Source organism: Vespa crabro, chromosome 2, assembly GCF_910589235.1.
Source record: "Vespa crabro chromosome 2, iyVesCrab1.2, whole genome shotgun sequence".
Classification (NCBI taxonomy): Eukaryota; Metazoa; Arthropoda; class Insecta; order Hymenoptera; family Vespidae; genus Vespa; species Vespa crabro.
The window spans coordinates 4,005,400-4,017,899 of NC_060956.1; the positions used below are offsets into that span (position 1 = coordinate 4,005,400).

At 37.1% G+C, this 12,500-nt stretch overlaps 2 protein-coding genes across 14 annotated transcripts in view; one reads left to right on the forward strand and one right to left on the reverse strand.

Annotated features, from left to right (window-relative positions):
- Positions 1 to 6,751, reverse strand: part of LOC124421721 (potassium voltage-gated channel unc-103) — a 150,116-nt gene extending 143,365 nt beyond the window's left edge. For 12 of the 13 annotated variants that reach the window (XM_046957247.1, XM_046957243.1, XM_046957236.1 and 9 more), the window contains exon 1: positions 4,693 to 6,751. Coding sequence is in view for 12 of the 13 variants with exons in the window: in XM_046957243.1 (XP_046813199.1) it covers positions 4,693 to 4,768 (76 nt within the window). In the remaining variant the exon portion in view is untranslated. The remainder of the gene's footprint in view (positions 1 to 4,692) is intronic. The other variant, XM_046957235.1, reaches the window with a different exon arrangement.
- A 3,070-nt stretch (positions 6,752 to 9,821) lies between these two features.
- Positions 9,822 to 12,500, forward strand: part of LOC124421723 (guanine nucleotide-binding protein G(I)/G(S)/G(T) subunit beta-1) — a 21,298-nt gene continuing 18,619 nt past the window's right edge. Inside the window, exon 1 of the mRNA XM_046957251.1 lies at positions 9,822 to 10,780. The gene's annotated coding sequence lies outside the window, so the exon portion shown is untranslated. The remainder of the gene's footprint in view (positions 10,781 to 12,500) is intronic.

The following is a 12,500-nucleotide window of genomic DNA, read 5'->3' on the forward strand; positions in this document are numbered from 1 at the left end:
TAATGCGGCATCGTTAAATCCGCATAACTAGCCGCGTGTTATGATGCATTCGCGTTTATACGAGAGAGAACTAATCTTTCTCGAGCTTGACGTCAATATATTCGCGGTGATGCGAAGATGGAGAAAGCCGACTATCCCCTTCCCTCTACCCTCCACTCCCCTCCCTCCCTCCCTCTCTCTCTCTCTCTCTCTCTCTATTATTTTTTTCTTTTACATTTCTTTTTTCTTCTCCTTTTTTTTTTGTTGCAATCAATCCGACTCACTCGCATCATCCCGCCAACCATCTCTCTCTCTCTCCCTCTCTCTCTCTCTCTCTCTCTCTCTCTCTCTCTCTTTCTCTTCTCTCTCTCTTTCTCTTCTCTCTCTCTTTCTCATACAAGCAAGGACTTGATGCATTACTCGAGCGATATTGCCAGTGACGTGCATTGTCCCATTGTCGAGACAGAACTACCCCTTTCTTCCATTTAACTATAACCACCCACCAACCCTATCCCCACCACATCAACTTACCTACCCACCTACCTATCTACCTACCTACCTACCGACCTGCCTACATGCCTACCTGGCTACCTATCTACCTATCTACCTATCTAACAAACGAGCTAGTGAATCTAGACTTGGAACAGTTCTACGATCCACTGGATATGTTAAATAATATTGGAAATGGAAGTCTGGCTCGATGCCGGGAATCTTTCTTCCTTCTTTATTTCCTTCTTTCTTTCCTTCGTTCCTTCCTTCTATCTTTCTTTTCCTTTCTCCTTTCTTTTTACTGTCCTTTTTAAGAGGTAAAACTCGGATAACTCTTGGACCTGTCCTCGTTCTCTCATCTCTCTTTTATTCGAGATAAGAAAACGTTTACTCGTTCGAACGAATAATTCCATCGTAAGGAGATATTGTATATAACCAAACAATTTTATTAAAGCGAATGTTGCGAAGTAAAAAAAAAAAAAAAGAAAAAGTAAAGAAGGAGAAAAAAATGAAATAACTTTTAATCCTCTACCCTCCCGAAAACGAAGTTCTCAATAACTTATTTTCTCTCTCTCTCTCTCTCTCTCTCTCTCTCTCTCTCCCTCTCTCTCTCGCATTCCCTCTCTTTGTCTGTCTTTCTCTATTTCTTTTTCTGTCTCACTCTCTCTCTTTCATCTTCTTCTTATTTAATAAAAATGGGGAAATAAGTTTCGATTCGCGACAACGGAATATGACAAAAGATTCAATTTAAAATATCTACGTAACTTTTACTACGACACACTAAAACGTCGTGTTATTTTTACGTGACTAACCGTTCAGGCCTCTTGGTCCGCGGATAGGTCACGTTATCGCGTTCTTTGTAAAGTAAACACGCTCATGAAACATGAGTTGTGATAATTATGAGATCAAAAAAAAAAAAAAAAAAAAAGAAGGAAAAGGAAAAAACAGAAAAAAAAACAGAAAAAAGAAAAAAGAAAACAAAAAATAATTAATGAACTGAACAAGGTGTGATGTGTACCTAATATGCGTCACATAAACGAAAAAAAAAAGAAATATATAAATATATATATATATATATATGTATATATAATTATTATTATTAATTCAAAAATGTTTCTTTATTCTTTAACCCGCATATCAACTCGAATTTCTCAAAGGGTTAATATCCCATATAGTGATAAATGATCATTGTAAGAATGTCCAATGGATCGTCAAGGATATGCATGCCAAATGTCCCAATATCGAACAATATAAACTGTTATTCTATATTTTAGAATCGGATGATCGATTGATACAATTTCTTTTTAAGCGGCTTCATTTGTTATTTGTATTTTATTGTGTGAGATGATATTATACGATTGTCATAGAACATAGCAATAAGAATATATGATTATTATAATATCTAATAATTTTTCTGGATAAATTAGACAATCAAAAAGAGATAGATCAATTTTTATTTTTAAGAGTGGGAGGATAGGTGGGATTCTTTTCATATAATCATCCGTTTTGAGCTAATGAATCATTTTCTTTTTTTTTCTCAAGCTCCAAAAGAGGAAAGAATAAAGAAAAACAAATATTATCCTCGCCGGATGAATGAATTATGATTATCATCGTAAAATGATGATTTAAATCGAATAAACGAAAAAACGGAGATCATTTTTTTACGATCTCACTTCACGTACACGTAGGAAGAAAGGTATATAAATCAATTCTTTTTCCTTTTTTTCTTTTTCTGATTGAAAAAAGAAATAAAAATAAAAGAAGAACAAACAAGTATTATCACCAAATCGTGACCACCATATTTAGAACGTTTGAATGGTATGTGTTACTGTACCTTTAAAAAAAGGACAAAGTGAAAAAGAGAAAGAAAAAGAAAAAGAAAAAAGGAGAAGGTCACTTTTTAATTGCATTAGATACTTCTCATTAATTAATACTCTAATGAAAACTTTGAAATGGATTTTTTCGAAAGAGAGCGTTAACGCTTATTTACCTTTACTCATTCAATAACTTACTTAACTGACGATATTATGAAACATTTCGTGATCACGTTTCATTTCACATCAAATAATTACAACAGGCCGAATGGAGAGTAAAAGACGAGTAGGGGAGATGGTAAATGAGGGAGGGAGGAAGGGGTAGTGAGGGTCACCGGTGGCCCCATACGCGACATTATTCCTGTTAATAAGTTTTTGTTGCAAATGTATGTACATACATATGTCCGACGGAAGCTTTTTGTCCTTGCACGAAGCGTCTCATTTTTACTTTTTTTTTTCTTTCTTCTTTTTTCTTTTTCTTCTTTTTTCCTTTTTTTTTTTTTTTTTTTTTTTTTACTTTTTTTCCTTCTTTTTCTCTTCTTTTTTTCCCTCATTTTTTCAATGTTAATATCAATATTTGCATAGAAAACTGAGAAACGATATTGCGATTGCGTGCATATACATACCTCACCGCATATCCATTTACACATTTTTAATATTATCCTTACTTCGATTTCCTTTTCTCTTTCGATTCGTTTAAGATTCAGGATAAAGCTCAACACACACACGCACACACACACACACACACACACGCACGCACGCACGCGCGCACACGCTCGCGCACATTGATCTTTATATTCAAGGTTTCAGAATAAATATATGATATTTTCTAATCGCTAGAAAAAAGAAAGAGATAATAATATTCGTTAACTTAATTTCTTTTTAGAAAAGTATTCATCTAACATTTATGAATTTCTCCGTCAAAAAAAGAAAAAGAAAAAGGAAAAGGAAAAACGTTCGTCTACATTCATTCGTCTTTTCTAATCGCGAGTACATCAACGTTTTTTTATTCCATTATTTATATATGTTTTATATCTTTCTTTCTTTCTTTTTTTTTTTTTTTTTTTAACGAAGAAATAAAGAAAAAAAGAAAAAAGAAAGACGTAACAAATTTGCAGCATAAGAAAATCTTATTCCATTTAGCATTATGAAAATTTAATGCTCAAACGGTTAATGAGTATGTTAAAATACGCATGAAAGGGGATTAGAATGGAAATGAATGTATATGTACGTATGTACTTAAATATATGTATATATATACATACGCATAGACGGATAGAAACGCAAGAATAGGAGAATGAGAAGATGGACGTGAAAATTTTGGCATCGTTCTCTTGTTACGAGTCATTACAAGCCATTCGACTAAATGTCTTACGTATGAGAACTTTCGACATGTGTTTTACCTGATTCTACGAATCGATTATCAACTACCTAAGCCTACTTAGGCCAATTTACACCTAGGGGCTTTACTTCTTAATCGCACGACAATCGAAACACACTCGACGCTCATGTGGTAAGCAATGAAAATTCAATCGTTTTCAATTAATCCCTCAATTAATAAACGACCTTGATAGATAAACTGAACTAAACTAAACTAAACTAAACTGAATTAAATTAAACTAAATTAAATATATAAACTGAAATAAATTAAACGATCGATAGGGAAAAGAAAAAAAAGGAAAAAGGAAAAAAAAACAATTTTAATTCTCATTCGTAAATGATCGTAAATCACGGTTATTATTTTTTACCCGAAGAAATATATGTATTTATCCTTTATCAATAATAATTGATTTTCAACTATTGTTTACAATTGTATCATTGTTTTCCCTCTCCCTCTCTCTCTCTCTCTCTCTCTCTCTTTTTTTTATGTATTTTACAATTACAGTATCTATATATAATTAATTCCAAGAACGATCTTCGTAGTTCAAAGAAAAAAAAATATTTGTTCCACCGACATACATATATACATACTTATATGCTCGTTCACGTGCCTCGCATGCAGAACGATTATCTTTAATTTGTTATTATTATTCGCGCGAATAACTATAGCGACGAGGAAAGAAAAAGAAAAAAAAAAAAAAAGAAAAAGAAAAAAAGAACTGACATCTTCGATGCTCGCTTGCCAAAAATTATTTCTTTACACGCTCGTAGAATGAGATAAGGAAAGAGATAATGAAAGACATAAATAAAATTTGATCGTAATAATAATAGTTAAAAAAAGAAAAAAAAAAAAGCAAAAAACAAAAAGAAAAAAGAAAGAAAAAGAGATCTGTCATATGTCGCCATTAAACGGTCATTTACTAATCAATAATATTAACAAAAAAAAAAAAAAAAAAAAAAAAAAAGAAAAAAAAACAAATTATTCCCCAAAAGGATATTATATTCGTAATAAATATAAGATGAGACTTACCGTGAGTATCAAACTTTCTAATGATGGTCTCGATGATCGTTGTCCTGGGCGCCACGTGACCTCGTCTAACAGGCATCTCAGGATGATTCCCAGATATCTGGGTAGACGTAAACGTGTCGGCGTTTTTTTTTTTTTTCTCGAAGAGAGACTAATCAGGCCTCTTGTATCGATAATTAATATCTATCGTTTATATATATATATATATATATACATTCGCACACACATATATATATATATATATATATTTCTCTTTTCTGTGCAGTGATAGCAATAAACAACTTCCGTGAACACTATTGTAGCACTAAAGAAAAACGGAAAAAAAAATAAAAAAAGAATTCAAAACACACCCGCGCAGAGCCTTGCGTAGAAGAAGAAGAAGAAGAAGAAGAAGAAGAAAAAGAAGGAGTAGGAAGAGGAGGAGGAGGAGGAGGAGAAGGAGAAAGAAAGGAATTTGATACTAAGCGGGGGAAAAGAAGATAAAAGGAAAAAAAAATCATAAAAGAAGGAACAACAAGTAGCAAGTACCGATCGAATCGATTAAAATCGAAGAACGTTCATAGGCTCTTAAGAATTTTTCTTCGTTTAGGTATCGTTGTACTTGTGAAATGAAGATAAAAAAGAAGAAGCGAGAGGGGGAAAAAAATGAGAGGAGAGGAAAAAAGAGAAGAAGAAGAAGAAGAAGAAGAAGAAGAAGAAGAAGAAGAAAAAGAGGCACCGAAAGAGTTATAAGTTTCACTCGAGTCTGTCTTTCTCTCTCTCTCTCTCTCTCTCTCTCTCTCTTTCTTTCTTTCTCTCCTTTCGTCACTTTACAGCTCCTTGACTCTTTAGAGAACGTTCTCTTGGTCTTCAACACATGCTTGCACTATCTAAGAAGACTCGATCGCTCGACCCAACTTCGATCCGATTCGCTTCCGCTATTTCTGTTGTTTAGATATACCAAAGGTCGCACCACCTTGCTGCTGCCCGTCTTTTCTGTTGACTTATGATCCTTCGTCTGAAGCAAGGACACTCGGACAAGGTCGTGTTGGTCGCCGTGCGTGTATTTTCTTAGAAGTATTCTCTCTCTCTCTCCCTCTCTTGCTCTCTCTATCTATCTATCTATGTGTCTATCTATCTCTATCTCTCTCTGTCTCTCTCTCTCTCTCTCTCTCTCTCTCTTTCTCTCTCTCTATCTATCTATCTCTCTCCTTCTTTCTTTAACTTTTAAGACTGATCCTCTAAGCGAGAAAACATCTATTTATAGTTGTATACTCTCTCTCTCTTTCTCTCTCTCTCTCTCTCTCTCTCTCTCTCTCTCTCTCTCTATCTATCTATCTATGTTCGTTCCGTTCTTACCGTAAATGATCCACTAATCTCGATTACTTATTATCCCTTTTTCATATACGATTACCAATAAAGATTAGATAAGAATTTTCTTTCTAATCGAGTCCACGCACGACATAACGAAATATTTAAATACATCGCCAAAATTCTCTTCATTATCGAACAAACGTTTAATAATTCTTCCATTTAATTCGTTCTATTCATATCCGATAATTAATTAAATCAATCAATGGATTAACATAAAAGTTGCCGTAAGAAAAAAGTCGTAAGGAAAATCCCAGGAACGTGTCGTCGTTAGGCACGGCAATTGATTATTTCCTTTTTTATAATACGTTGATATTCGTGGGAAATATATTCGATTGGTTTTCGATTTTGTCGGCTCGACCTCGTCGTCGTCAGTCTTTCGCCAATCCGAAGATGTTACACGCTGTTTTAATAGCCTCGAAGAAGGAACGCATGATTCCGGCATTTCCACGAGATTAACGAATCTTTTATATCGGCTAACTTTTATTTTTAAAACAGACCACGTACGCGTATTTTACGATTATTTTGTTCTTTTTTCTTCGATCCTTAACGATTACGGAACTGTTTATCTTTGTCGTGATAGTTACTGCTGCTGCTGCTGCTGCTGCTGCTGCTGCTGCTGTTGCTACTGCTACTGCTGTTCTTGTTGTTCTTGTGTGTCGTCGTCGTTTTTTTCCTCTTTTTTTCGTTTAGTTTCTGCGTGTCCGTTCTTTTTTTCTTTATTATTATTATTATTCTTATTGTTATTATTATTATTATTATTATTATTATTATTATTATTATTATTTTCTTCTTCTTTTTCTTTTTCTCTCTCTCTTTTTTTTTTTTTATCGATAACGCTCAAAGAGTCTTATTCCTTTCGTCATTTAATATTTAATGGTAAATCCGTAGAAGCGATCAAATGATATTCCTTGTAAGAAAAAGGGAGGGTAACGACTCGATGGTCCAGGTTAACGTCCACGATTACGACGAGAAAGGCACGTGGTGATTGGTTGGATGCGCGCGAGTCTCTTCTATACGTATATGTATATGCGTATATTCTAGCTTTTTTTCATTCTTCTTGTTGTTACTGTCATTGTATTTGTTATTGTTGTTCTTCTTCTTCTTCTTTTTGTCGTTGTTGTTTTTGTTGTTGTTCTATGTATACCTCGCGATATAAAGTCAAGATCGATTGAGGAGTATAGAAACGCGACGATATCGCTACGACGAAGGAACTGTCCCGTTTCACGGGGTGAGCCGGTCAGCTGTGCATTTCTGCTCATCCTCTCTCAGGGACAGTTATTTTTATACTTCTTCTTCATCCTCTGTGGCAGTCGTGCTACGCCACGAATACGTCCGACCACCGGCGGCGATCCCACGTTTCACCGACTCTTCGTTGATTCTTATCGAAATCAACATCGGTTCGAAGCCCCGTCTGGGTTGATCGAAACACTTCCGACACAAACCTGCCAAACCCTTTCACTTGAGTAACAGTGAACAAATTCGATGATTTTCCTTCTTTCTCATTCTCTCTGTCTCACTCACTCTCTCTCTCTCTGTCTCTCTTTTTTTTTGTTTTTCGTTTCAAATCATCGTCCACTCAGTCAGCACTTTAATTTTAACTTTATGGAAACACCTCTTTCTCTATCTATCTGTCTATCTCTCTCTCTCTCTCTCTCTTTCTATCTGTCTATCTCTCTCTGTCTCTCTCTCGTTCCTCCCCTCGAAAGCACGAAGCACCACACCTCGTCAACCCGGACAACTACTAAAAAGCAGCAAAATGTACAATCCTCTTTCTCTTTCTCTACCTCTTTCTCTCTCTCTCACTCTCTCTCTCTCTCTCCCTCTCTCTCTCTCTCTCTCTATCTATCTATCTATCTCTCTCCCTTTTGCTTCTTCTGATTCCTTCTTCTTTTTCCCTTATCGTTATTCTTTCTATCTGTCTCGGGATATTAAGGTAAGAAACGACACTCCTCGGAACGAACGATGCTTCCACGGGAAAGGTCGTTGGACACTGTTGCGCTACCGCGTGCTCTCTCTTTCCCACTCCTCGGTCGACCTGAAAAACCGTCACTTCGCCAATGCCGAAGGAGTCGACGCAGGAGGAACTTTTGTTCTAGGGCACGCGCGTTTTCTTCTATCTTTATTTCTTTCTTTCTTTCTTTTTTTTTTCTCTTTCCTTCCTTCCTTCCTACCTTCCTTCCTTCCTTCCTTTCTTTCTTTATTTCTTTCTTTCTTTCTTTTTTTTACCCTGTTTCCCCAGGGTTACCCGTTAGACCAGTCCCCGCCGGCGCGTTCGGTCGGAACTGAAAATACGACGGGAGGAGGCGCGACAGGCCGACGTCTTTCTCGACGACGACGGCGGCGGCGACGATGACGACGACGACGACGACGACGACGACGACGACGACGACGACGACGACGACGACGACGACGACGACGGCGACGACGACGACGACGACGGCGACGGCGACGACGACGACGACGACGACGACAACGACGACAACGACGGCGGTGGCGGCGGTGGTGGTGGTGGTGGTGGTGGTGGCGGTGGCGGCGGCGGCAACCCAGGCGACGGCACGTACGGGGTGTCGTACACGGCGCCTGCGTCCTCCTTTCCATCCCCCCACCAAAAGCACGTTCACCATCCGATTATATTGTCTCGTTACCTCCCTCCAACTTTCCACTGATAATATTGATAAGGCTTTCCTCTCCACTCCACTTCACTCCATTCCACTCCACTCATCTCTTCTCGTCTCTTTTCTTCTCTTCTCTTCTCTTCTCTTCTCTTCTCTTCTCTTCTCTTCTCTTACCGTTCCTCTTCTTTACCACTTTGTCCTCTTCTTTCCTAGAGGGTGCTATTCCAAAAGACAAACGTATTACTTGCCTACGACATTATCTTCTTAAACATTTTCTAGAAATAAAACATATTTCTTTATTCGCGCTAACTCATTTAACTCCTCTAAAATATTTATAGAAATTAAGTTATCACTTTTTATTTTTTTCCATTCGATAGTTTCTTTACCTTTATAATTCTAATCGCATTGACTCTTTTTCTTTTTTAGAATGAAAAGACGTTACGTCGTTGTGTTGTATTGTGATCGATTTAATACGGCTTTTAAAACTATTTCTAAGAATAATTTCGTTAAAAATTTCGTCAATCGATATTTTCGAAGTACGAGAATCGAACTGAAACGTATCACTTTATTACTTTCCTCCGTAGATGGCACTTCATTGATATTCCGTAATATACCGCTTCGGTAATTAGTCATTACCGATCGTGAATCTTTAGTAAGAACGATCTTGTTTTTAGCGTCATCTTACAATCTTACCTGATGTTACATTTGAAACGAGATATTTATTTATATTAACTTATTCGACGATGTATTTAAAATTATCCATATGTTGTTACGCGCTCTTACCGACCGCGTACAGTCGGTTAAGATTGAAAATTTCTTGGATCGAGTGTAATGGAAAGAGAAAAATGAACTGATATATTATCCATACGATTATACATGACTTGACAGAATTTCGAATTAAAAACAAATAATGAGATTATAAAGTAGACAAAGATATAAATATACTTATACGATTGAAAGAGAAAAAGAAGAAAAAATTGTAAGAAATCAAACTAATTTATGTGAACAAAGTAGATTGCTTCGAAGATGGCGGTTAATGCGTACGACTGACAGCGCCACGGGAGAGTTCGGGTATCTTCGGGAACCGGCGGATTCGGGGTTCACGAGAGTTTAGACACGGAGCCCCGCCCTGCTGCCCGCTGATAGAGCCATCAAACAGCAGAGGTAGCAGCAGTAGGCAGCAGCAGCAGCAGCAGCAGCTTCGCTCGCTTCCGCAAAAAGGCAGAGAGTCGCCGACGTCGTCCCTCGTCCTCTCCTCCTCCGATGAAAACGATCGTCGACGCCCGTGCGCCGCGCTGCTCGCCCTTTTGAAAACGATATATATCGTGTCGTGTCGCGTGCGCTAACCTGTACGTGTGATCTATCGGTGTATCTGTGTGTGCGCAAGTGCGTGCGTGTGTGTCATTTGTGTGCGTATATATACATACATACACACATACATACAACATACATACATACATACATCCATCATATATATATATATATTTGCGTTAAAGAAAGAGAGAGAGAGAGAGCGCGCGCGCGCGCGCCTTCTCACTCGTGTCGTCGCCGCCGTCGTCGTGTCGTCGTTTCGTTTCGTTTCGTTTCGTCGTCGTGAGCGTTCGGCTTCTCGCCACGGCCCATCTCACGAGTCATTCTCTTCTCGCGTGGACGCCTCAAGTTTTATAACCTTAAAGGAGTAAGTGAATCGGTTTTATCTATATTTCTTCTTGGTGTTTATATACACATTCGTGCGACGTGTTAATCGGATAACACGTAAAATCGGTTTTTAAATAGAAACTTTCTAATTCGTGGTGTTCTTCTTACGTCGATCGTGCGCTCGACATTGCAAGCCTGTGGGGAAGAGAAAAAAGAAGGAAAGTGCGTAGTAATCGATGTGAGGAAAGTCGAAGTCGACAAATCCCCCGAGGCAACTCGCTGCCATTGCGATAGAAAAAGAGAGAGAGAGGGAGAGAGAGAGAGAGAGAAAAAGAGAGAGAGAATAGATAGGGAGGAAGAAGGAAGAAGAGAGAGAGAGAGAGAGACAGAGCGAAGCACGGAACCGTAGGTGGGACAGAGAGGCCAACGCACCGACGACGAGCCGGGAATTCGATCGTGTTCGAAGCTCCGTTAGGGAGCTCCAGGTATGTTTTATCATTATTATCGAATAAGAAACTTCTTTGACGTATCAACATCAAAAAACTATCTTTTGTTTCCTCATTCCGACAATACTGGAACGGCCTTTTCCATTCGCTAGGCGATACAACGAGCGGCACAACGGCGGAGCCAATATGGCCGCTGCCTAGGCCTCTACTGTCAAAATTTACGTTCGATTCTTCCTACCGAAACTATCGACGTTACGAATTTACAATGCCTTCTATCCTTTCTTCCTTCTTACTTACTTTCTTTTTTTTGTTTCTTTCTTTTTTCTTTCTTGGTTTTTTTTTCTTCCACTCTTTCTCTCTTTCTTTTTAACTTTATACTCATGTCATAATATTATTTTCCCCTTTTTCTTTTCCTGTCTTTCTTTTTTTTTTCTTTTTTTTTTTTTTTTTTCTTTGATTATAACGTTTTAATTTATATCGTCCGACTTTTCGGAATGAGTCAGTATTACTGGGTACTGCGATAACGAGCTTCTTCCTGCTCGTATTTTGAGTTTCTACGTAGAAGTATTCTTTTATAGTTGGAAATATAGCGTTTTTATGTTAACAAGTTTGCTCGAGTTTTTATCTTTGATATTCCTTAGAAATAACGAAGATCATTTGATTTTTTTAGTGCAGTTATTTCTGACATTCACAAAAGCATTGCCACCAAATGCGTCCTCCTTCTTCTTTGTACTTGGATCTAATAAATGCGATAACTGACATGGAATGTCGCCTCTAATGGAATTGAACAAATATTGTGCCATCGTTGTGTGTTCAGCAGATATGTTTGAATGTCACTTCTACAAGATCATCACAAAGAAGAGATAGAATTCTCATAGAATTGGACAAGTTCATGGAAAAGGAATTATTAAATATTATTGATACAAAAATAATGAAAGAAATGTTTAAACGTACATTAACTATACGTAGTGACTTTTTCTGTTTAGCATCTTTTGCATTGGTATCTTATTTCGCTTTTATCCTATCAAAGTTACTCAGTAAGTAAAGATCGAATTGACAATATTTGTACAGAAGACGATGATTGTATATGTATTATTTTCTTTACAAATTTTTTCTCTCTTTCAACCTTCACAGTAGGACTTTAACCCGCTAATATATATATATATATATATATATATATATATATATGTGTGTGTGTGTGTGTGTGTGTGTGTGTGTGTGTGTGTAGTGTGTGTGTAGTGTGTGTGTAGTGTGTGTGTAGTGTCATTACAAATAATTCTTATCGGTTTTAAACGTGAAGGTTTTTAAGAACATTCAATTAAAGAACGTTATATATCATTCTTTGCGCAGTCATACCTGACATTCATTGGATCTTCAAAATATAAAGGGATTATATTATTATCATCTCTGTTTTACGTGAATTTATCATGTAAACCATGAATGTTCACTTTTTAGAGAAACACACTTGTTTCATAAGTTACAACAACGGCGTTATCCGCCTACTATTCGTAATTCTGGAAAATTAACACGTGACCTGCGTCACAAGCATTACTCAACATAATGTCCGTTAATTCTGAACACCGGTGAAACGGCACGGATCAACCGCAATATTCTAGTACTCGATTAAGGACATTTAACCTCTGAAATTGAGCGGAAAATGACTCTTTCTCTTTCTCTTTACTTTTATCAAGAAAACTAAACGATGTAATCTACGACTAGATTTGAATTTACATGAACAACTGCCTACCATAAAGCGTAA